Here is a 27,346-nt window from a genome sequence, read left to right as displayed (position 1 = left end):
TGAGCAGTTGGATGGCGTTTAAATGGATTTTCACTTCGAGTCGTTTCCGGAATTCTTCCGGCTATGTTTTATCATTGAAATAAGAACCAAAGTACAATAGATTTAGATATCAAACGCTGGTACGGATTTTGGTTCTCGTCTCACACAAAGAGCATTTTTGTTGTGTTCTAGCAAAATCAGCTTTGTGCTTCCCAAAAAACGCGAAACCCAGCAAAAATGATTAAAGCTTTTTATGCTATGAACCTTCTGGTCATCCAAAGTTGATGAGTTGGTGATACAGCCAAATAAATGCCTGGGCAAATTATCTGATGTTGCGTTAGTGTTAGTCACCAAATCAATCATCCGGATATTGGTTTGTGTACAGAACGGTCTCTACACTGTAACGTTCAAGAAGAACTTTCTAATAATTATTCATTTTTTGAGAAACAGCAATGCGCTCTGGTAAAAGTTTTTGATTGCTGTAAAGATTGTAATTTTTTGCTCATACCAATAATGTTCAATAGACATGTTGAGTATACCAAAACGTTTAATCGCAATAATGCAAGTCGAATTAAATGTAAACAATAAGATCACTTCAGTCAAAACTCCGAGAGCTATTGAACTAATCTTAGTGTTTTTTCTTTCTGAGTTTAATCACTTCGTCAAGAAAAATGGCGTCTCTTAAAAACCCCGCGTCATCGGACGTTGTGGAAATGGAGCCCAAAAACTTTATTGACAAATCAACCCAAACTAGGAGCACAGGGCAAGGAAAATCAAGAAAAAGAAACCCAGAAACAAAAGACGGAAAAAGGAAAAATCCAACAACTCAGATTGTTGTAAACAATTCATGTCAACAAGGAGAGGCAAACGGTGCTCAAAACAATAACGAAGACGGAAATGAAGAGTGCGACCAAAACGATAGAGAAGAATGCGATGCTGAGGGAAACGTAGTAGCCGAAGATGAGGTCGAGGTAGATGTAGGAGATGACGAAGACGCCGAAGACCAAGACGAAGACGGTAAAGGTAATATCAACTGCTTCATTGAAAGGGCGTTCCGCCTCTTTTCACTCCATTTAATTCCACCCTGAAAATTTTCCCAATGAAACTAACCTTGATACATCTTGATAAGGAACATACTAAATCTTGGTAAATCTTGCCAAGATCTTGCCATGGTACTTACCAAGAAAACATCAAGATATTTACGAACTTGCAAGTTCTTTCGATGGCTTGTTTTGCAAGAGGTATCAAAATCATGACATGGCAGAGTGTATCAAATTTCGTTTCACTGGGTTACCCCTTTACCCCGTCTTAGTCTTCGTTCACCCCAATTGCAATTCATTATATGAAAGGTACACTGTGCTGAAACAATTGAGGGGTTAAATGATTCAGGGTTAAATGATGTTGAAAATGGGGTTTCAATATCTAAATCAAAGTGCTACAAAACATTTTGTCAACCTATGTTGAGTAAATTTAGTAACCATAGGCTCCCAGAGATTAAACAATTTTTTTATTCATTGATCCCTGGTTCGAGGTTTCCACGTTTTATCTCCATAAACTATTAGCGCTTACTCAACTTTTTCCGCATTTAATCAGCCAACCAGCTCATTCATCCTCATACGTTTTCAGCTCTTTTAATTTTTCAGCTCCAAGTCCTTATATTACCCACATTTTTAGCACAAAATTACTGTTTTGAACAATTTTTAAGCATTTTGTTTACTGATTTCAAATTTTAAGAAGCTGGTAAAAATTCATAGAAACGTGCATAACTGTGCTCATATTTGACATATACTGGATAAAAGTAGACTGCAAAAGTCTTGTAGGCGTAACTTTCATCATCAGCAACGTCGACCTTTGCGATCTTTGCTGTGCAGTTAAGTAACGTTTTATGAATGAAGCAGCTCTGAGCCTCTTGAATAGTGGTGCAGCGCGATATAACACAGTATTGCAAATTATAATTGAGGTTGAATTTTAATTGTTTTTGGCGCTATATCAGCATAATCAACAGCTAGTGTCGGGGAACCTGTTTGATAAATTTATTTCCTACTTTTTCGCAAGAATTTTTCTCAAAAAGAGCCAAAGAACAAAAAAGATGATATAGGAAAATTTGAACATTGAACTATTTTTAGGGGGTCTTCGAAAACGCGGGAAAGTGGAATTCACTTTTTGACTAGTGTAAGTTGGAGAGAAACTGAGATCAAATTCGTTAAGTATGTAAAAGGTGTAAAATCACTCTTTCGGAAGTCAATTCATTTCGGTATATAAGCAACAACGTGTTATTAGAACAAAGCAACGTATAAGCATTATAATATCAAGACGTACAAACATACAACGTAAGCATTAACGATCAATGCAACATGTAAGCAACGTGTCAGTATTAGTGATGATCATAGCAACAAGTAACGTATAAGCTGTAAAACGTACAAAGCCACAAGTGGGACTTAGACGGCAAGATTTTTTGATGCTCATTTAACTGGTTTTTTGTCTGATGTCATTCACGTCAAAACCAGTTCGTATTCAATCGGCAAGTGTCTAGAAAACCTAAAAATATTAAGCCGAAAACCAGCTTAATCGATACATATAGTGGTTATATTTACTTAAAATTAGGTTAAATGAACTTTTTCGGAACTTTCTACGTATATTAGAACGTTTTATTAATTTAGAACGATTTCTGTAGGCATTTAAATTCAAATCTAAATACTCAATTCTGATTGGTTAATATTCTTTCATTTACTACGTAACATCCTCCGGCCCGGATGAAGATGTTGGGAAAACTGGTACAAGTTTTACAAGCGGACGGACGAGTGAACCGGTCGACGTACGTAAAACGGCGGAGCGCGCGACGCTATCGGAGCCGTAACGGAGTTCCACAATCCGAACGGTTGGGTAGTAACCCCTAGGGTTGGTTTCCTCAACTATCCAAACCAAGTCACCGGTCCTAAGGTGTTGCTCGGCAGGCGTCTTCCACTTAGAGCGTCGGTTCAGCGTCTGTACGTACTCTCTGATCCAACGGGACCAGATCGCATTAGCGTACGACTGCGCACGGGCGTAGCGTTTACGATGGTCAAGCTCATTATTGCCGACAACAGACGGAATACCGGTAGAGTATTCTCCTAAAAGAAAGTGGTTGGGTGTTAAAGCGTTCAAATCGCACAGATCAGCGCTTACTGGTGTTAAAGGACGCGAATTGAGAGCATTCTCCACGAGACAAAAGGTAGTATGCAGTATCTCATCCGTGAGGCGACGCGTGCCAAGAATAGTATACAACACGCGCTTGAAGCTGCGTACCAACCTCTCCCAGATACCCCCTTGATGTGGTGCGCTGGGTGGATTGAACTTTCACTTTATGCCTTTGTGAGCGAGCTCAGCTGCAATGTTGACAACGTTCCACTTTTCAATACTTTCTCGGAGTTCTTTCTCCGCTCCAATAAAGTTAGTGCCATTGTCCGACCAAATCATGGCAGGTGTACCCCTACGTGACACAAACCGCTCAACTCCCATAACACAAGAACTGGTGTCTATGGATGTAACTATCTCGACATGGACAGCGCGAGTAGCGAGACAGTTGAAGAGGAAGCCCCACCTTTTCTCAGTAGTACGGCGGACAATAACATAGAATGGCCCAAAGTAGTCAACGCCAGTGTTCGTGAAGGGAGGAGACTGGTAAGCAAGTCTCTCCTTAGGTAAGTCAGACATGATTGGTTGCATGGTTACAGCTTGGAATTCTCGGCATCTCAGGCAGTGTGCTTTGATGGAACGCAAGGATGATCTTAGTTTCAGTACTGTGTAGTGTTCCTGCACAATTGATCTTAGGTATTCAACGCCTTGGTGATAATGCTTTATGTGCGTGTGTTCAAGGAACAGTTTTACAAACGGATGACGTGCGTCTACAATGATTGGATACTTTACGTTAAACCCAACTTCAATTAACCGCTTGATGCGGCCCGAGGAACGGATTAGCCCATTTGGACTAATAAACGGTGAATGTGGAGCAATTCGGCTACTCCGTTTAATGAATTTATTGTCAAGAAGATCTTTTCTTTCGGCTTCAAAAGACTCTCCTTGCACCAAGTACTGTAGATGACGCTCGGCTTCGTCAAGCTCAGTAGGGTCGGTAATGCACCCATCGGGGTTACGGTAGCCGGCATATTTCGGCAAAAGCCGGAGAACGTATGCGCAAGTTTTTTGATAAGAACAAAACTTATCAAATGGGAATAACGACGGAACGGGAGTTGTCTGTTTTTTAACAGATGTAGCGAGAGAGACAGTGTCTTCTATGATGACTGCTTGGTTGACGCCAAGTTTGATGTTATTAATGACGTCTTTGTTCGGCACGAAAGGGAACCTTGAGTTAGTTAAGAAATGTGGACCATTGACCCAACTGCTTAGTTGCAAAACCTCAGCGGACATTCCACGCGTGCCAGCGTCAGCTGGATTATCCTTAGTTGCGACGTGGTTTTATTGGTCAACGCTGGTATACTCCAAAATTTCACAAACGCGGTTTGCAACAAAGATTGGTTGCTTTTCATTAGAAATTATCCACTGAAGAACGGTCGTGCTGTCTGTGCACATGAATACTTGGTTAACAGTTACAGTAAGTGCCTGAATAATTTCGTTCTTCAGCCGAGCGGCAAGTAGAGCTGCTTGCAATTCCAGTTTTGGGACAGTCATTACCTTCATTGGCGCCACGCGCGCTTTCCCCAAAACAAACGCAAGCTCGGTTTTTATCTTGCCCGTAGGAGTTGTTACTCGGGCTCGAAGAAATGCAACGGCACTAAAAATATCCTGAGAACTGTCACCGAACATATGCAACTCTATATTATCAAAGGGTCCGCTATAGTAACTTCGAGGAATTTTGATGTTTTCAAGCTTTGGTAAGTCCGCACTCCAAACAAAAAATCTTTGAACAATATTCTGTGGCAGCTCGTCATCCCATTGTTGTCCTGGGACACGCAAGATGTCTTTTAAGAGCAGTCGCGCACCGACGGTAAACGGTGCGTCAAGACCAATGGGGTCAAAGACTTTCGAGACAAGACTTAGGACCAAGCGTTGCGTGAGGGACTTGGTGATAGCGCAGCTTGTACCCCGACTCACAACTAAAGTGTCATTAGTGTGATCCCACTTTAACCCTAGCACATGCGATGAATCCTCCTGACATGAAACAATAACCTTGGGCTCAGTAGATTGGGAGGAACCATCAATTCGGTCAGCCAGATTTGGTACATTGCTTACGAACTTTGTAAGCTTGAACCCACCGAGATGGAGAAGATGTACCAATTCCTTCGATCTATTGATGGCTTTCTCTGGGGACTCCACTGAGTCAAGATAATCGTCCATGTAGAAGTTTTCAAGGACGGCTTTTGCAGCTTCGGGGTAAAACTTGGCATTGTCTCTCGCAGTGCGTTGTAATGCATAGTCGGCGCATGTGGGCGAATCTTTAGCCCCGAATATGTGGCGCGTATATTGATACACTACAACGTTAGTTGTGGGGTCCTCCCGCCACAGAAAGCGAAGTGATGGTTGATCTGATGGTAATACGCCAACCTGTAGAAACATTCCCTCGATGTCGGCAGAGACGGCATATGAATGCTGTCGGAAGCGAAGAAGTACGTAAATAAGGTTTTGGAGCAGATCAGGGCCAGTGAGCAAAGATTTATTCAGTGAGGCGCCATGGAATTTTGCTGCTCCATTGAGCACCCTACGCACCTTACCCGGTTTGTTCGGGTTTAAAACCGGATGGTGGGGTAGGTACCACTCTTTATCGGACCGGCTCTCAACCTTGTGAGCGTCCGGAACCTCAATTACATACCCCTTATTTAGGTCTTCCTTGATAGTACTAGTATACTTCTCTCTGAGGTCTTCATCTTTGGCCAAACGTTTTTCGAGAGATTTTAGTTGCACAAGGGATGAGAAGTAATTATTCGGGAGCTTGGAGTTATCTGCTGCCCACAGCATTCCGACATCGTATCTCAGGCCATTGTGTATGGTGGTACTCTCAAGGATTTTGTGAGCCCTTGCGTCTGCTGCAGATCTGGAGTCGACTTGCTTGTTTGCCCCGAATGATTCAATGTCGTACCATGACTTTACTTGACTTGCTAACTCATTGTCATGTTCGATATTCACTTTAAAACAAGTTGAGGTTAAACACGAACTTGATGGTAACGGACCGCTTAAGACCCAAACTATGGGCAAGCGTACGGCAACGGGTGAACGCTTCTCATCGGCAGAGAAGTATTCTAACGGGCAGATGGCATGATAGACATCTTGTCCGAGTATCATCTCAATGTCTTTATAGGAATATGTCACAGGATAAAGGACTGCTAAGTGTGGGTAAGTCTCTTGCAGTGCCTGTACATTAATTATATCAGAGCCGACGTTCAGACTCTCTTTAACGAAAGGATTGATAGTAAATGGTTCGAAATCTTGATGTTCTCTTCTTGGTTTCACAGTAACTTCGACAATCCTAGTGTCAACTACTTCTTCGGTATTAATACCCTTGACAGTTAGCTTCAGTGCTTTACCGTGCAAACCGAGTCTATCTGCGAGACTACCGGCCACCCAAGAGTTACTGCAGGCGGTATCACACAAAACTAAAGCCTTGGTATCTAAACCGGACGAATTGACCAACTGCAATTCCGTTACCTGAAGGAGCCCCTTAACATCAGTAACAGATGACATTGTTGTGGTCTTATTAGACGGCTGTTGACTAGTAGTTGCTTTACTTTGACCTGTGTTGCCAGAAGACTGGATAGTATTGGGATATGTTGACTGTTTTGTTGGGAAAACCCTATCTGCTCCATGCAATAGTGAGTTATGCGAACTATTACACCCCTCTGCTCGGCACTTTCTTGGCTGTGGGCACTGACGGAATGTGTGCTTGTCCCGTAAGCACGAAAAGCAAAGTTTGTTATCCGCCACCAACTTAGCTCTCTGGGTTGGAGTCTTTTCCTTGAAAACTCGACACTCCCATAGCCGGTGGTTACCTTTGCATACGATGCATCGAAAGAAAGTGTTTGTGGAAGCAGATGGCATTTGCTTCTTTGTTTCCCTTTGTTGCGAATTTGATGCAAACACTTTTGAAGCTGTTTTGGTCTTGGTTAATGAAGTGCTGTTATCTTCAGGCCTTGCCTTGGTTGCGCTTTGTTTCATAAGATCGTGGGACTCAGCCTTTTCTTTAAGCCAGTCGTTGAAGTCAAGGAGGGTAGGCTTAACCGTAAAGAGCGACCATGACTCTTTCATGTTTGGTGGTAACTTTTGTACCGCTTGGTTAAGTAGGGAAGCGCTTTTCAAGTCAGCATCATATGATAATGACTTGAAAACCCCAACGAGGCTGGATATGGCTGCAGAATAGTTAATGATGTTATCATTATTGTGCATTTTAAGAGGCGGAAAGTTGCTTAGTTTATCCAAGTGTGCACTTACGACTGCCTGTGGCTGGCCAAACTTTACGTTCCAAAGTCCTTAGTGCATCCTTGTACATTAAACCACAGTAAGCAAACTCGGCGATTGCAATCTTTGCTTTACCAGTGACGAGTGTTTTAAGGTACGTCAATTTAACGTCATCAGTGAGCGTTTGCGAGTCAATCGCGCTTTTGAATTGACCATACCACTCATGCCACTTTAATGGGTCGCCATTAAACTCTGCAAGTTTCCACTCGGGCAAAGGGTCGTTTCTCTTGCTGTTTATTGCGTCAGCCAACTTCTTAATCAATGACGCATTGTCCGGTATCGGAGGGGCAGGTGCAGACACCTGCGGACCGCTCCAACTCAACGGAGTGGGCCCAACATAGGGGTATGTTGGCTGAAAAACCGGAGTGGCTAGACCAGGTACAACATTAGTAGTCGCGATCAGGTTTTCCTGCTGCGCGCCTAACGGTGATTGCATATCAAACAAAGGGGGCGAATTGTGATAAATTCGTGGTGGAACATAAGTGCTTGATGGTGCGATATGCGTGTGTACATTTGGAGGCAGACTATTCACGGTGGTTGTGTCTTGGTTGACTATTGACGGTCTGTGCTGTGGAAACCGCCAATGACTCATATTTGGCACAAAGTTTTGGCCAAGAGGAATAGTGGGCATATTTGGGAGAGGCGGAACAACAGAACGTACAACTTTGTGTACTCGGTTATTATTATTTTGAAAAGTTTCGTTGACGAGAGGCTGATTACTCAAAGGGGCGTGTGGGATGGGAGCAGTGATGTTAGGTGCGAAGACTGGGTTCGGAATGGGAAGGTCGTTAGGATGAGCGGGTTCGGAGTTGTGCTGTTGAGTGTTTGGACTTGGTGGGACGCTTGGGTGCAAGGGAACGTTTATTGCTGGGACTGGATGATTTGTTGTCGGAAAAGTAGGAATAGTGGCGTTTGGTGCTCGGGGGACAAAATTAATTTGTTGTCGGGAGCGTATTCGCTGGGCCGAATTATTCTTGGGTAGACTTGATGTTTCAAGTCCCCTGGATTGTGAAATTTGAAGTTGTGCGTTAGGAAATAACTCGAATGCATTATTTTGATTTAATTGCGGTGAAAATGGCTGTGGTGGAACGGGCTGTTGAATAGGGGGTGGAGAAGCCCCTGGGGCGTGTACAGAAGGCGGCTGACTATCCGCGGTTCCTTGGTTAGTTATGCTTTGGAGCGCCGTGCCTTGCTGGCCTGTTTGATTTATTTGCGCCCTTAGGTGCGCGTGGTACAACGCCTGTGTGTTAGCAGCAGCCAAAAAATTTTCAGGTGGAGTATAATAGGGGTCGAGTTGCTGCAAGGTTTCATTGCTTAAAATGTAATTGCCTCGACAATTTTTTGGAATGGAATGCCTTGAAATTTCAGTGTTCTGATTTTCCACTGTTTTGCCGTTGTTGTGGCTAGGACATTCTGGAGGGTCAATCATAACCTGTGGTTCGCTAGTTTTCTCATCATTGTGAAAACTTAAAGCAAGTGAGGTGTTGATCCAATCTTGGACAGCCTTTTCACTTCTCATTGAGCTCCTAGCACTTGCAGTTGTTTCAGATTGGCTACCTTTAGAAACGGCGTCCAGCAATTCAAATTCTTGCAGAGTTGCCTCTGCCAACCGTTTCCTGTTGTTTTCCTCCAGTTCATCCAATTCCATAGCTTTTTCTGTTTAGCAAGGCGAATGGCCGCCTCATTTTGTTTTTCAATTTCTTCGCGCTTCATTTTAGCAATAACATAATCATGTTTACGCTGACGAGATGTTTTCGAAGAGGTCATCAATGAGGGAAGTCTAGAACGAATGGAAGCCATCGGTTCCTGAAACTCACTCACTTTATCATCAGCAGAGTTGATGTAGTTTCGTGCTGAAGTGAGGATCTTGTCGTTCTTAGTTGTCATTGCCTCCAAGTAAGACTCTAATGAAGGAACAAGTGCACTTGGATCCTCCGTTTTTCCAGCAAATGCAATCAGGTCCTCATTTTTGTCTACAACAGTCATAAATGCTTCGTTGCACTTTGTTACTAGGCGTTCAACTTTCACTCGCCTACTTTAACTATTTATACAATGAAGTATATCTTCATGTATAGCATGCAATTCAGCCTCACGATTTGACCTGGCAGCGTACAACTTTTTGACTTTTTGATCAAGACTATTAGACATCACGATGTTATTATTTCCAAATACCAGCAAAACTACCACAGCACACGGTTATCTATTATATGCACACTCCAACTAAATCAAACCCACACAAAACAATCCCAACGCAAAAAGGCACCAAACACAGCACACTGTAAGCAGTCTGTAAAACAAACCGCCCAAAGAGCAAAGAAGGTCGTCGAGCACACTGTGCCCGACAAAAACAGAAGTGGAGCGCTGAACGCTATGCGCTCAACGCGGAGGGAGGCAAAGGACACACGGGAAGTCGAGCGAGCAACGCGCGACGAAATGGAGACGTTACGGACGGAAAGTCGAGCGAGCAACGCGCGACGTGACGGAAACGGGACAGACGAGAGGTCGAGCGAGCAAAGCGCGACAGAACGGAAACGGGACGTGCGGGAAAACAAACGAAACGGGACGGTGGGAAAGAACGGGCGGGAAATGAGTTCGGAGAGAACTATGTTAGCAGACCACAGCAAAAACTCAAGCAAACAACCTAGTCGTAACTCCAGAACAAACTTAAGTCACACCCTAGGAAGAAGGAGAGAAGCTACTGCAAGACAATCTAATATAGTTCATAATGGGTCTATAACGACAAATTTAACGACAAACTATTTTACGGCAATGCAGTAGTACACTAAAAGGATGAAAAGGTCGAGAAATTTACTAGCCGTAACTCCAGCATAAACTTAAGTCACATCCTATCAAAACCCAAACCACAACAAACAATCAGCATACTAACGGTATTAAACAAACTACAGCAAAATTTAATGAACTACAATAGTGTGTTTGTAGACTAAGATAGTTGGAAAAGTCGCGAAACAACCCAGCCGTAACTCGAGAATAAACTTAAGTCACACCCTAGAAGGCAACAGGACCAAACCAAATAGCAATCGTACAGGTACACAAACATACAGCAGCAAAATCAATATACTACAACAGAAGGGCTAATAAATTAGTAGAGTTGAAAAGTCAAAGAACAACCCAGCCGTAACTCGAGAATAAACTTAGGTCACACCCTAGAAAGCTATAAGACCTAAACAACAAACCAGCATACTAGCATACTCAACATACTACAGCAAAAACAACAACATACTTCATCACATATAACATACTACATCGAAGGAAAAAATTAGGCGGAGAAAAACAACTCTGAATGAAAGGAAAACGGAATGATTGGAAACGAAAACGAAAAACAAAATTTTGGGAGAGCGACGTTGATAAAAATGAACGGAAATTGTGAATAGTGAAGTTAAGGAACGAAAACGAAGCGGACGGTACGGTACGAAAACGAGATACAAAGATAATAAGAAGACAATTTTTTTTTGAGCCGGAGGTTGTGAGTTTATATCTCACACCATTATCTGTCCAATTTTTCAAATTTTGGTCAATTTTTTGCAAATTCTTGATTACGGAACGGTAATCCAGTAAACTGGACGGTTTTAAGCTTGAAAATACGATTTATCAATCTTCCGTATTGATTTTCTAAATTTTTTGATTTGCCTCAAAATTGACCAAAGATTTTCAAAATTGAACAAAATAGCCTTATGTGCTCACTTTTTTTTCTCATATCTGAGGTCAATTTTTTGCTATGTAGCCATAATGGACCAATTTGTCTGAATTTCCCAACTTTCGACCAAAATTTTCAAAATTGTTGTTTTTTTTTAAAAAAAAGTTTCTCAGCTCCCTTCTCCAAAAAAGATTGTATTTCGCTGAGACTTGTCAAGATAGTACTACTTGCTTTTCTTTACAATCTGGCGGAAAAAGATTTGTGATATTTTAAGTCTAAGTATATATAAAGGTTTCTCAGCTCCCTTTTCTAAAAAATATTCTATTTCGCTGGGACTTGTCAAGATAGTACGACTTGCTTTTCTTTACAATCTGGCGGAAAGGGATTAGTGAGTATCAGAAGCTTTGATCAAACTCCGAACCTTGATGTTTTTCAAGCTCAAAAAATTCAACTATGGGGGTTAATGGTGACTTTTTAGGGATGATTTTCACGGAGTTATTTGACTACACAACCCCTTGAAAATGTCTTTGAAAGATATCAGGGGTTGGGTTACTTGCCGTCTGAATCGTTTGTAATCAATTCACTGCAATATAGTTTGCGAAAATTTTGTCTTACAGTTCCTGTCGAATTTTTTTGACGGTCAATACCATTGTCCTATGAAGGTGGCCTTGTCCGTATACGTAATTCTACTGATCCCATCGTCTGAACCACCTAGAATTGTTTCTGATAACGTCAAATTGCCAAGGACGCATGTAATCTTCCATGAACTGCAAGACCACGACGGACAAACTCTAATGATATAAGACATTCCGCCCCCGTTCCAAGGTCGGCCATAACTGCATCGAACGCATTTTCCATGTCCAATTCACGGCACATCGTAAATAAATCATCACTGTCAATGAGTTCATCTCCATTGTCATCGCATAAATAAAACAGGCGGCGCAACTTCTCTTCTCCACATAAACTTGAGTCTGTGTAGCAACTTACGTTGTCAGGGATCAATTAATATTACAGCTTATCAAGCCATCTATTTAATAATTTTATTACAACAATTGGGCTAAAACGAAGGAAATGGGAGTTTGTAAACCCGGAGCGGCACCAATGTAAAAAGTGTAAAATCACTCTTTCGGAAGTCAATTCATTTCGGTATATAAGCAACAACGTGTTATTAGAACAAAGCAACGTATAAGCATTATAATATCAAGACGTACAAACATACAACGTAAGCATTAACGATCAATGCAACATGTAAGCAACGTGTCAGTATTAGTGATGATCATAGCAACAAGTAACGTATAAGCTGTAAAACGTACAAAGCCACAAGTGGGACTTAGACGGCAAGATTTTTTGATGCTCATTTAACTGGTTTTTTGTCTGATGTCATTCACGTCAAAACCAGTTCGTATTCAATCGGCAAGTGCCTAGAAAACCTAAAAATATTAAGCCGAAAACCAGCTTAATCAATACATATAGTGGTTATATTTACTTAAAATTAGGTTAAATGAACATTTTCGGAACTTTTTACGTATATTAGAACGTTTTATTAATTTAGAACGATTTCTGTACGCATTTAAATTCAAATCTAAATATTCAATTCTGATTGGTTAATATTCTTTCATTTACTACGTAACAAAGTAAACAAAACGAAACATGCTTTGCAAAGTCATTAGGTTGCCAGAAAGACTAAGAAGAAAATACAGAGGCTGTGGCAAGCTGTGAAACCAATTTGATTACAGCAGACAAGGGATGAAAGACTTAGTAAAACCTAACGGTTGTTTCGGTTCCTAAGTATTTCCCCGAAACCTAAAATCGGACTTAAAAACGTGCAATCGTTATAAAAATTTGACTCTGCTTAAATTGTAAGCAATTGCACGTTCAAAGTGACTACTACCGATTTATTCATTTCACGCATGGTCGGAGAAAAATTATTAATCCATAAAATCCAATAAATTTGAGGTTTATTTCAGTGCTAATTTGGCGTTTGTGTAAAACAACCAAACCTTTTTGAATCATGGCAATAATAAACAGAGCAAAAGTGAGATTGAAAAGACATGCAAGATGAACAGCAATTGACCTCAAAAATCGATCAGAATTGACCAGAAAAAAATTAATTAAGTTAGTGTTTTTTTTGTAATTATAGAAATACAGTTTCGGATCAAAAATTTTTAGAATTTATTGGGAGAGTTCGTTTGAGTGATATTTGAGAAGCAAATTGGTGATTCCAGGATAATTCTGGTAAAAGTTTTGAAAACGGACAAAAATAATTAATTTCTTTTATTCAAAATCCGTCAGTCAGTTCGTACATATCAAGCAGCTTTATGGGAAAGTAAAAGTGTCTATTTGAAACCAAAGCTGCAAAAAAGTATAATTACTGGAGTTCCTATAATTTTAAAATTAAGAGAACAAACAAGACGTAGCAATTGAAAGACTTTCAATAGATCAAATTGAGTAAAAACCATATTTTGTTTGGAAATAGGCACTTAAGAAATAAGTTTGAAATTGGCAAACCAGGTTGAAAGCGAAACTCCGGTCATCTTGAGCAAAGAATTGCTTAAGAAATGATGCAGCTTGTGACCAACCTTGTACCCCCACTTTTGCACTTATATAATAGGTCAAACGTTCTAAAAGAAACGACACTTTACTTAACACTCATAGAAACTGAAAAAGGATGAGTACTCCTAAGCACAAGAAAAACCATTAGTCGCAAGAGAACTTGAACGACCGATATTTGGAGAGAAAAGGAACGCTCGAGCGCCGCAGTTGGGTTTCAGCGAGAAAAAAATGCAGCTGTTTAGTGAGTTTTTTGTGAAAGAAGAAAGCTGGGTAGTTGCAGTGAGTGAGATTGCAAAAATAACCAAAATTGTCGGTAAAGAGGATAATAGGCTTCTAGCTAGTAGCAGAGCTACTGGAAGGCAGAATATGTTAGAGATTTTTGGCTTAAGAGTTCAGTTAAATTTTTGATAATGGTTTATAGATTTGTTGAACTCAGTGGCAGCGAAATACTTTTTATTACTATCTAGTGCTAATATTTGTTTAATCTTTGTTCACAAAACTGTTTTTGATCAGAGGGATGTGCGGATTTGTGCAACTGCTGCAAGTGTTTCGGAGAATGCTGCAAATGTTGTGACTGCTGGTTTGACCTATGTGCCTGTATGGAATGTTGCGATCCCCTGCTAGACATAGTTCCCAACATCAGAACTATAATGAAACATGTAAACATTTGTAAACAAGTTATGAAATGCGTGCGGCCGATTCTGAAGTTCTTCAGGGAAAAGCAAGAACAGCGGGACCAGGAACGAATGCATGGAAGCACAGACAATGGACAACAAAACAGTCAATGAGAAAATGAATCTTGAAAAGTATGAAAATAAACATGCGGCAAAATGAAAAAAAACGAAGCAAAGCAAAAAAAACTGAGAAAAGTTTTCAACGAAACGTCCATCAAGCTTTTGATCTGAACTTAATTGTTGGAACTGTAATTTTTATGTATTCTATTTTCAATGAAAAGTCCTGAAGAACAGATTAAGCCTATATTAAATCTTACTTATGTGTAAATATTTGATTTCCAAATGGTATAAACAACTGAATAGAACAACTGGTTCAAATTAAACCTTATTGCATTCAATAAATAATCACTTCAAAATGATCAGTACGAAAATAAGTAATTTTTAACCATTCAAATATTTGATTGCTGGCTATAACTATAAAAATAACAGAGTCACGAAATAATTCGATGTAAAACGTAAGTATTGCTCCAGTTTAGCACTGATATCAACAATACTTGTTAAAAAATAATTTAAAAACAAGTAGGCTCGGCAATGGACGTTTGCACAACCACGCTCATCCACATTTTTGCCTTATTGTCCAACCACGCTCATCGACATTTTTTGCTTAATTGTTTGCATCCGATAAAACTTATATTTACAGAAAAATAACTTGCATTTTAATAGAAACGATATGGTAACTATTAGATAACAAATACAAAAAAGAACAAAAAAAGCTAAATAAAAAATAAGCCTTCCATTTTGAAAACATTTATTTTCAAAGTCATTTAAGTATTAGCTATTAACTGAAATCCTAAATTGATTCCTTTACAATTTTAAAGTAAGCCATTCATTGTCATATTGCAAAAAAGGTCCTGTGGCTACAATAACGCCAAATACGCATGAAAAAAAGAACTTAGGATTTTAAGTTTTCGAGAACATGGTGTCGAAGTCCTTTAGCTCATAATCTATCCCATGACAACATAAAGTACGAGAAATTGCGCTTTTTTAAAACTCAGCTATTTTGATATGGGATCTCTCATCAATGAGTCTAGGCATCAGGTAGACAAAAAGAACAGAAGAGCAAAAATTAAAAAAAAACACAGTTAATTATTTTTTAAATAGTTGATAGTTATGTAAAACCCTTAGCTGTAAACTGATATCTGTCTATATTCATATATCTCCAGAGAAAACCGTTGAGACCTGCCAGTATCTAAAACATGCCATTAATCTATAAAAACATGCCATTAATCTATAAAAAAAAACTCAATTGATTGCTTCGAGATAACGATTTCGGAGCCATTAAAACAGTAAACTTTTCACTAAGAACATTGATATGTTCAAATACGCCTGTTTTTAACTCAAATAAGGTTTCAAAAAAACTTGTCGCTGAAAAGACTAGATAACGAGTAGACAAAAAGGACAGGAGCAACGTTAACAAATACGTCTATATTAATAGAAAACAATTAACATAAAGCAATGGAATACAAGAACCAGGAAATAAAACTCTTAATTAAGTTTAAATAGACCTCTCTCATAAATCAATAAGGCTTCTTAAAATCTAGAAAATGTCATACGTTTACAAACGAAAGGACAAATGCAGACAAAAAACAAAAAAAAATCGATTGCAGGAAAACGGCGTTGAAGCCACTAAAACCATGGACCGTTCAAAAGAAATGTTAAACATTTTCCGTGGAGACTCTCCTTAACATCAATAAGGTGAAATAAAGGAAAAGATCTTAAAATCAAGCCAGTAAAAACATAAAAACGTTTTATACAATACAAGATTTGTTCCCTTGAACGGAACTAGTTTCTGTGTTTCTTTGTATAAGCATTTTTGCCTATGAGCTGCAGCTTCCATTTATTTCAAACACGAAGCAACAATTTTGAATGGATTAAGCACCAATCATCAATTAAATAAGCGGTTTAAACAAAAGACAGCATAATATCGAAAAAGATTCGAAACCTAGTGATATAATGGGATGACTTTTAACAATTTAATTCTGTTGTCTCTAAACACTTTATGTTCATAAAACGTTGCTGGCAAAAAATCAAGAAATATCTTTACACATATTCATTCATTTTCCTCCTATCAACAGAAATTGTAATAAAAGCTCTTTAGCTCTCCTCGTTGGCGAGTGAAGACAAATTTTTAACAAATTAGTTTGAAGATGAAATCATCTGCTCTGTAGTTAGCTAAAAGAACAACAAATTCGAAAACGTATTTACAAAATACAACGCCGATAAAGAATCCGAAAACTTTTTGCATTGTAAAAAACCTCGAGCGGTCCGAAACCAGCCATCCCTTAGGAACAATAAACTTGTCCTAATTTTAAAAATTTGAAAATATTGAAAAAAAAATTTAAAAAAAAAGGAAACGCAATTTGGATTACTAGTGAGTTAAGATAGCAAAAATCCAAACAATTTCAGTTCCAGAACATTCTCAGATAGAGCAGAAATAAAAATAACACTTTTTGAAGTTTCAACAGATTGTGACAGCAGATTGTTTTGTCTTTCCTTGCGGCAAGCTTAAACAATGTGGGCTAAACGAATGCATTTTTGCTGCCATTTTTGATGAAAAAAAGGTTTGAATTTTAAAAAAAAATTTAATCAAACAATTCAGCAATAACATTTCACCTAAAAAACTGAAACAATAACACTATTAAAAGCTTTTAACATTTTCTTTGCAAAATTTCAGAAAATTCAAAGCAAAAATACGGAATTTGTTAACAAAAAGGGAAATCAGTCGAACGATCACGAAGTTTTAAACCTAAATAACTCCTCCGAATAAAGCAAAAATTGAAAAATCTATTTTAATCCAAATTCCACACTGAACGAATTTGTAATGATGCCACTCACAAACTCTCTGCCGTGAATATATCGATAGTCCAAAATTGACTGAACAAAAAAAATTGAGCATATAGACCCCCTAAAACGGTGTCAAAACAAAAATCAATTTTGGTAAAAACTTACATAGAAGACTCCGACTTTACTAATACTCACCTCACTGCCCTATTGAACAAGAGAACCCAAAATCCGTAGTGCAGTTAAATACCATCAAGAGCTATTGTTTTGGTTTTACCAAGTTCTACTCGAGAAACGAGAAATAAAACAAAAACAAGACCAAAAACATGTTATTCTCTTAACTGTAAGACAACCTCATACATCGAAAACGTCAATTTCATCCCATACTTAACATCTCTAACAGTAAAAGTTTCTGTGTTTTCTCTGCATTAGGAAGATGCTCAAAGCTATAAACATTTTTGCCAATGAGCTGCAGTTTCCATTTATTTCATTTACCAAGCAACAATTTTGAATGCATTAAACATCAGTCAACAGTTAAATAAAAAAGTCTTATCCAAAAAGATTCGAAACCTAGTGATATAATGGGATGACTTTTAACAACTGAATTCTGACGTATCTAGCAAAACACTTTATGTTCAAAAAACGTTGCTGACAAAAAAATCAACAAAAATCTTTATACACATTCATTCAGTTTCCTCCTATCTATAGAAATTGTAATAGGAGCTCTTTAGTTTTCCTCGTTGGCAAGTAAAGACGAATTTTTAACAAATTAGTTTGGATATAAAATCATCTGCTCTGTTGTTAACAAAAAGAACAGCAAATTCGAAGACGTAACTAAAAAATACAACGCCAAAAAACAATCCAATTTTTTTGCATTGTGAAAAATTTTTAATGGACCCAAACCAGCCGTCCCTGAAGAACAATAAACTTGTCCTAATATTATAAATATGAGTGTTGACTAAAAAGTTTTAAAAAAAGTGACGCATTTTGGATAACTAGTGTGTTATGTTAGCAAAAGTCCAAAAAAATTTGGTTTCAGAACATTCTGAGATAGAGCAGAAGCAGAAATAACTCTTTCAAAAGATTGTGACAGTAGTTTTTTGTCTTTAATTACGGCAAACTTAAACAAAGAGGGCTAAAAATACATATTTGCTGCCATTTTTGATGAAAGTGGACTTTTAGAAAAATTTGGCCAAAAAGTTTAATCAATGCAAATTTTTAGAAAATTCTAAGCAAAAATCCCCCCATATAAGTGGGGTAAAAAAATCAATTTTGTAAAATTTAAAATAAAAGACCCTGTCGTTACTAATGGCGGATTCAGATACATAATAGTAAATTATCTTTATGGAAAAAGAGAATGTACCTTGAAAAAGATTGCTAAGTTTAATGTAATGTAGTTATTGAAAAGTTTTGAGAAATAATTTTTGAAATTATTGCCGCTGTTGTCTTGTCATTGTTGTTCAAGAAAACTTAAATGAGCAGTAAAACCAAAATGAGCAGTGCAGTTAAATACCATCAATAGCTCATCCCATTGTTTTGGTTTAACCAGTTTCTACTCGAGAAACGAGAATTAAAAAAAATACAAAACAAATACATGGCCATAAAGTTATTCTTTTAACAGTATGATAACCTGATAAATCGAAAACGTCAATCTAATCCCATGCTTAATGAAAAGATCTTAGAAGTCAAGTCCGCCGCATTATGAAAACGTTTTATAAAATACAAGAAATGTTCTTTTTAACGGAAAAAGTTTTTGTTTTTCCTTTGTATTAGGAAGATGCTGAAAAATATAAGTTTTTCTGCCAGTGAGCTGCATTTTTCAATTATTGCTAATACGAAACAACAATTTTGAAAGAGTTAAGAATCAGTGAACAGTTAACTAAGCAGCGTAAACAAAAGTTGGGATCATATCCAAAAAAATTCAAATCCCAGTGATATAATGGGATGATTTTTAACAGCTTTGACCTCTATCAAGACATTTTATTCACAAAACGTTGACAACGAAATTTCAACAAAGATAATCAAACACATTCATTGAGTTGCCGTCTAATAAGAAATAGAAAACTACACCGCTCCATAAAATGTGTTTGCAGGAAGCATTAATTAGCTTATCAAAAGCCTACATGTGGGAAATATATGCTGATTTGAACCAAAAAAATTGGGAAAATGGTAATTTTACAAAAGTTATGATTACAAGTTGTCAAAAAAAAATACCTAACGATGACGAGGAAAGTAATGGAAACCTTATAAGTAGAATCCTACTGACATCATCAACATCACAACAATCGAGATGTGGGGTTGGGGAAACGGTAAGGGTAATTAAATATGTTCCTTTGGAGGACAATGTTAGGGTTTGGGAGTTGTGAGTAGTATGGTTGGGAGTAGTATCGTAGAAAAACTAGAATCTGACTCAACACTTCTTCAAGACATAAGTATGTATGCAAGAAAAACTCCAGAGAACTATAGACCAATTTCTCTTGTGAACTGTAAAAAGAATTAATGAAACTATTATTCAATCAATTACGTTCAATTTCTGACAGCAACAAGCTGCTGTTTACAAAACAATTTGTTTGGTCTCGATGTTTGACAAACCTAACTTGCACTCATTTACTTCACAGAAACCGACGTTCCCTTATTGAAAATAATAAATATAAGACAACAATACCTCTTGATCTCTCAAAGGCATTGGATTCAACCAATCATGATGTGTTGTACAAAAAATTAGGATTTGTGAGATTTGATAAGAAATCATTTCGAATGATCAGTGCTTTTAAGATGAAAAACTTCAAAAATTTCTAGTCAATAACACTGAGTCAGACTGGGTTGAGTTACACCATGAGAACAGTACTTGTCCCTCTGCTCTTCAATATTTACATAAACAATCTTGGCTGTCATTTTAACAAACACTGCAACCTGGTTCATTTTGTTGACAATACCTTAGTATTTCCAGGAGACAAAAACCTATCAAAAATAAATGAATCTCTTGAGAACTCACTTATGTTGATAGCGCAGCACTTTCACCAAAACAGAATAATTTTGAGATTCAAGAAAACAAAGTACATATTTTTCTGCAAACGATCAGAACGTAGATTAACGAAGTCATCTACAAGAAAAAGTTGAGGGCGGAATAGTATAACGACGATAATTTGTTGAATATTTGGGAGTTTTTCTCGATAAAATTTGAACTTTCAAGAAAAAGTGGAAAATCTGTCAAGGAAAGTGGAATGTCGAATAAGGTCTATTAATGCAATAAACACTTAAATCAAAGTAGATACCAGACGAAACTTATTAAGAGCCTTGGTGCTTAGTCCTGTTCATGCCTAATATTAACGAATATCAAACGTTCATTGATAATATCACTCGGAAAAAAATTAAATTGGGATACTTAAGCACGTGAGAGTCGAAAAATTTCGACCCAACAATTAAATTGAAATAACAATACCAGATTCTGTAAATCAAATGTCTCTTGAAAACCGAGGAAACATTGTATTTATTCAAAATATTAAGGATAATTTGTTTTTAATATTCCGAATGTTCCAACACTCAAATACTACCAAAACAAACGCTCGAGAAAGATTCATTTTGGACTCAAATGTCAAACAACTATTTACAAAGTGGTTTTTAGCAAGAACAGTGAATTCAAAGAATGACTCTATAATAACAAATGATTTCACTAAATGAGAGAAACCACAGAATGTTATTTAAAAGTTAGCATATTTTACTAACAAAATTCACTGTTCTCATAAAATTAGGTATGAAGGCCTGTCATGGAGAGACTTTAAGTCTTCTTAATCTAAAATTTGTCCGAAAGTTCACTTTTTCTCTACACTTATTTCTATTAATTTTTATTTATACACTCCCATTGCCGCGGTATTATATATCTCACATTGGAATTCAAGTGGTTTTTGCAATACACTTGTTAGGTTACTTAAAAGTAACTACAAGTCAAAATAAAACCAAATTATCGAGGAATAATTAAGTAAAGTTTCTGCACAAGTAAAATTTCTGCACGCTAACTTGTGCAACATTTAATCTGATTGCCTCTCTGATCACGTAAACATGATTGATATTGTCATTATTTATTTATATTTATAGGAGCCGATATTCCATTCAAAAGATCTTGCACCGTATATCGACAATCTTTATATTTTTTAATTGCTCAGCTCCCCTCATTGCGTGGCAGATTTACAGGCCTCCATATGTCTTCGCCATAAAAAATAAATGGATAGATGAAAATTATTGTTTAGAAGTTTGCAAAACCAATTAATATGCGGTGTGGTTTGTAAAATCAGATTTTGATTCAAATTAGCTCAACGTATAGCACTGTATTGTATTAATTGGTAACAACTACATTAATATACGCTTTAATGACTTTCAACTACCCTCTACTTCTAATAACTTGTATGTATTACAATAACTACATTCGTATGAAACTCGAGTGCATGTATGATGTCCTTAGTAAGTGTTACTTTTCCAATTTTATAAAATTTTGTTATGAGCACAATAGTTTCAAATGCTCTCTTTGTCAAGTGAGCCATCATATTAATAAGACTCAGCAGAGATTAATTTTGGTCTCGACTGGTTACGTTAACCCACGTTGAGGTCCGCGTTCAAAAGTCCTTATGAAAATACCCATCCATTTTTGCCTAAGAAAATAACCAGGCAGACCAATAATGCTTATGATCCACACATTGCCTCGTTCAAAATTTCGGTGCGTTCATGTGCTCGTTCAAAAACGCTTAAGAAAAGACCCGCCTAGACCAAAATGCGACATGGTACAGACTTTGGCTCGTTCAATTTATGAAAAGACTCAAAAGGAAGTTCATGATCCAGACTTTGCCTCGTTCAAGTAATGTAAAGACTAAGGTAGACCAAAAACACTTGTGATCCAAACTTCGCCTCGTTCTTCTCTTTGTTTCCTTTTGGGGACCTTCTCCCATGTGCTGTAGATTGAATGCGACCTAAGAAGTATGCTATAAAAAACAGTCTCGGTTTTTTCTGGAGCTGCAAGAAAAAATGTCACAAATTTTCCTGAGTTCTTGGACAGTAAAGAGCCTAGTGATGAGAGCAAATTTGCAAGAATCTTGCAAGCTGATTGAAAAGTTGCAAAATTTTTGCAAGAAATTTACAAAATAACAATCAAAGAAAAAAAATAAATCAGGGTACAAAATTGTTAGAAAACTTTGAAGCAAACCATTATTTATTGAACAAATTACAAAACCGAAATCAATAAATTTTTCTGCCCGGATTCAGAATTTTGCAAGAATCTTGCAAGTTTTTGAATTCTGGAGAGTTTATTTGTGTATTTATGGTAGCTAACACTAACTGAAAACCAAAAGAAATCACTGATGTCAGAATTTTTGATCTTGAACGTAAGTACTGGTGCATTTATGTTGCTCTTTAAAAAAGTCCTCGCTTGTGTATTTTTGAACGCACCGCAACGAGGACCTCAACTTGGGAAAATTTCAAAATGTCAATTTCTGCATTCTGGCAGTGTCAAAAAACGGTTCGTGTCAGGGCCAAGCTTAACTAAATTTTCCATATCTATTATCATACACATACATTGGAGTACGCTGTATTTAAAAACAATGTAATTCCTCAAATCTAAACCAAAATTTTGACGCGAATTTGGAATATTCGATGGATATTCGACATAGTTAAAAACAATACCTGACATCAGTTTTTACATAGAAGAAGTGATGTTTTTAAGTTGTCATAACAAACCAATCAACGGAAGATTCACAACGAAGCACAATGGAAGGATCATCCTGGAATGATGATCCTTCCATCATGGAATGATGATCCTTCCTTTTTTTCATCATGGAATGCAATGAATAAAAAAAGAGCTTGAAAGAATGCCTAAAATACAGCTGAAACTCAATATTAATGTCTTATTAAACTGACATTCAGAGCCTATTGAAGCGAAAATCTTGAGCATTAAATTATTGCTGTGGCTTGTATTGAATACTAAATTCTAGCTTGAGATTTCTCTGTTACTGTGTCCTGTGTATACAAGTTGCTTGATGTGAAATTCAAATGTTGCTACAAAAAGAATCTGGTATTTGGATTGGTGAGTGCAGAGCACTTAATGCAACTTAGAATTTAGTTTAAACAAGTCTTAGACTTTAAACTTCGATTTGATCAGATATCGGAGTGGATTGGTATACATAAAGAGATCCTGTATTGTGTTATCTTTAGTAAACCCAGTCCAATTTGATAAAAAAAATGGAAAAAATTTACGATTAGCAAAATATCAAAGTGAATTTGTAATGCAACGGTAGAATGCAGCAGGACAACGTTCACTAAACGTTCCTTATTAACAGACTGTTCGTCTACTAGAAGAAGAAATCCCCAAGCAGTTGGAGCATCGCAACAAACTTGCCTTCTATCCAGCAAGTTTTTTTGAAGAGCAACTACAGCAGGCAAGGGAGTACAATGCAGTTTTGAATTTTCAAGGGCCTGCAAATATAAGCAAAGGCGTGCAGCCAGCAAAGAACAGAGAGCAAAGCAACACCAGTTGGGCATTGAAGGAAAACTAGAGAAACAAAAATTTTCCATCTAACAACGTAGTTGCTGAAACGGTACAGAGTGGGGCAACAGTAAGTGCTCTATATCGGGAATTTTTTTGGAAAACAAACTCAGCGAAGCAAAAGCGTGGCAAACGGATGAAGAAAATCAATATAGATTTCGAAACAAAGTTGCTTCTCGATCAGGCACAATTTGAACAACGGAAGTTGCAACTAGAAATGCAGATGAAGGAGATAGAAACTAAGCGTTCACTGGTAGAAAGAGAGGGTGAATTGGAGCAAGAAAGGAGAAATATGAAATTAGAGAATGATGGCGCTGGTTCTCAATTAACCAATGCTCAAAACAAGTAAACCTTCCTGAAGACTCCACAAAAAAACTTCTTTGGAAAAGTCCGCAGAATCGGTAACAGGGTAAAACGAGCTTGCTTTGATTCAACCCCTGAAATCAACAGGCATAGTCACTTCTCATGATATGAAAATTAACGCTGTTGTTCATCAAGCCTTGAAGACCGGGAAGTTCTCCCCAAAACTGCTTTAGAGTACACCAGTGGATATTCGAGTATCAATAACCTACTGTAGCTGAAGCTGGAAAATTAGTACAAAGAGTATAATGATGATCGCCAATTAAGCCCGATACTGTATATGACAGTAGATAAACTGCCTCAAGTTCTCAAAAAGAAGTGGTGGTTCTATGTTGATGATAAAGATGAAGAAACTGGCCTGATCTGATTATGCTTGAAAAACGTCTATTTAGGATAGTATTCGTGCATGAAGGGTTCTCAGCTTTCAAGGGAGAGCGATGAGAAGAGGATGAAAGACGAACAAATAGAGACAAATAATTCTTGAAAACGTCGAACTTCAGTGCTGTTTCGAACGTGAAAGAAACAATACAAATGCAAAATGATCACTGTCTGCTAGCTGATGGCACTCATAAAATTGGGAACTGGTCATTAGTACGAACATGAGTGGGAATGACCGGTACAAAGTAGTGAGGGTGCAACGGTTAAATTACGGATTTTTTCGGCGAAGAACATGCAATCTAAGATTGTATAGTCAACGTGATTGATGTAAATGAATGTACAAAGAAGCTCAATTGATTGCTACATTCAGAAAACCAAATGGACTGGGATATCACGTGTTTAACGTGAGCGCAGCAACAAACAAAATGAGTAACGAATCTATGAGCACTCTTCCGACTGTTCCTGGCTCAATAAACGTGGGGTGGCAACAAGTTCGACATATATGCTTTCCTAGAAAGTGAATCAACAGTTTCCTTCATCGATCAAAGCGTGTAAGACAACTCGGGAGCATACACAGAACAAAAGATCTGAAAACGGGAAAATTTCCTCTCTGTTGTTGGCAAACCCGTCAATCTCGTTGGAAACGCAGACTACGACTAAAACAAGCTGAAACAAAACTTCAACGACTTGAGCGTTCTTCCCAAAATGACTTCAATTTTTTTAGAACCGGGCATCATCCAAACATGCTGGGTCATAGAAATGTATGCCTTCAAAATCAACGTCATCAGTCAGTCAAAGAAAGAAATGCGGTCACAAAGGACGCTGGAGTTTACAACGAAATTCACTGGAGAGCGTTACCGAATCGGAATGCTGTGGAATAAACCAGAGCCAAATCCACCAAACAACTACAACTCAGCCCCATGTCAACCTTTCTCAATGGAGCGAAGAATCCGAAAGAACTCCAAATATGATTGTTTTTACCAATTATCAATCAATACAGATGTTGAGAAGGGAATCATAAAGACACAGGACGAATCCTAAAGAAAATGTATCTATGGTATGTGCGCCATCATCCAGTGCTAAACTGCAACAAGCATGACCAAGTCAGACGTGTTTGCAAGACTGCATCAAAGTATAAAGAAGTATATCTAAAAAAGAAACGACCAGGAGGACCCGATCTACTGCGTGGGATAATCGAAAAAATTTACAGATTTTGTCAAGAACCAATAGCCGTGACGGCTGACATCAAACCAATGTTTTTGCAAGTGCAAGTTCCCGAGCAGAATAGAAGTTGCTTGAGGTTTCTCTGGCGCCCCAGAACTAATTAACCTGCTAAAGAACACGAAAATCAGCTGCACGTACTTAAAGCTAGGAGTTATCCGTTTTGTGCCCATTATCCTCTCAAGCGAGTGGGATTGCATGATGAAAATTGTATCTATTTGCAGCACGAGCAATACAAAGAACTACTATATGGACGATATCATCAAACTGGCAGAAACACCCAAAGAAGCAATCGAAACCTTTTATCAGTTACAACCTCTTATCTCACAAAAGAAATTTGTGTCCTGAACTCGACAAGCAACAATGAAGTGATTAACTAGGCAACCCCAGGAAGCTTGAAGTCAATCAGCAACACACTGCAAATCGATTTTGAACCCAACAGGAAGAGATCTTCAGAGCTTGGACTAGAATGAACGGTCACTATTAAAAATTTTTTCAAGTGTGCAGAGGTATCAGCAACAAAGTTGACATTCCAATAAATCATAGGACGATTCTGGCACTAGTATCTTCAGCGTTTGACCAATTCCGATTGTTCTCTCCGTTCATTGTTCACATCAGAAGACTCCTGAAAAGCATCTGGACTAAGAATGGGCAACATTGGGACAAGGAAGTGCTGCCTGGTGAAACTGCATTTTTGGAAATATGCAAAGAACAACTTCAGGTTGTAGTTTTAGCTCATATAAGCTTTGATGGAAAATACTTCAATACCAAGATCGACAGAGCTGAACTTCATGTATTTGCTGATGCTTCTTTAGACACGATGTGTGAAGTGCACTAACTACGTTCCCAACCGAAGGTGTACTCCGCCGACTTAGCATTTTTTATTGAAAACGCAGAGTTGCTTCCATGAAAATTTTTGACACAACGCTTAGAATTGCAAACTTAGTGATGGCAGTCCATTTCAAAAAGCAGAGAGTCAAACTTAAGATAAATTGTTGCAGTTTTTGGTCAGACTCAACTATAATCGCTTAGCTTATACACAACTCTCAACGTAAACAACAAGTGTTTTTGGCCAATCGGGAAGCTGAGATACTGGATACAACTGACGTTTCACAGTGGAAACTTTTGAGTGGTATAGACAACCCAGCGGACATGTGCACGATAACAATAAATATTGTTGAACCTAGGAGAAGTATGTGGCTCACTGGCTCTGACTCGTTTAGTATGTGGCTCACTGGCTCTGACACTGGCAATCAGAAAGCGAATGACCAGAGAAATTGAACCTAGTTTTCGCTTCAGATGAAAAGAACATACGGGCATCAGTTTTCATAACACAGGCTGTTGAGAAGAAAGCCGTTACTCAATGGGAACAATAAGGTAAGTTCAACAAGCTAGTGAATGGAGTGGCATACTTACATAGAGCATTGAGCAAACACCAACCCACAACGCTCACATTAAGATTGAAGAAGGGGCAAAGGCAAGAGCAACAACCTTAGCAATAGCAACCCGAGATTAAAACACTCAAAACCGAAAAGCAGCCAAAATTTTACAGTTTTCGCCCATTCTTCATGAGGAAAAATTAATTTTCAGCAAAAGACAGAATAAGAAGAATTCAATTGAACTTCAATGGAAACCATCAAAATTTGCAACATTGGAATAATAATGCAGCTAATTTTTTGCACAACGAGCACAACAAGAAAAAGCTTGTAG

The 27,346-nt window shown here is 37.9% G+C and overlaps 2 protein-coding genes across 11 annotated transcripts in view; one reads left to right on the top strand and one right to left on the bottom strand.

Moving 5' to 3' along the window:
* The window catches only part of LOC142354448 (glutamate receptor 2-like), a 154,945-nt gene that overhangs the window by 83,960 nt on the left and 43,639 nt on the right, over window positions 1-27,346 (bottom strand). The gene's annotated exons all lie outside the window — the stretch shown is intronic.
* Window positions 359-14,963, top strand: LOC142353994 (uncharacterized). Its single transcript, XM_075406238.1, has 2 exons — window positions 359-1,002; window positions 14,147-14,963. The coding sequence occupies exons 1-2, from the start codon at window positions 651-653 to the stop codon at window positions 14,419-14,421; spliced, it is 627 nt and encodes a 208-aa protein (XP_075262353.1). The 5' UTR covers window positions 359-650; the 3' UTR covers window positions 14,422-14,963.

The sequence above is a fragment of the Convolutriloba macropyga genome, chromosome 15 (genome assembly GCF_964194025.1).
Source record: "Convolutriloba macropyga chromosome 15, txConMacr16.3, whole genome shotgun sequence".
Taxonomy (NCBI): domain Eukaryota; kingdom Metazoa; phylum Xenacoelomorpha; order Acoela; family Convolutidae; genus Convolutriloba; species Convolutriloba macropyga.
The sequence above is the reverse complement of the archived record's forward strand: the minus strand, read 5'-3'. Positions and strand labels throughout refer to the sequence as shown.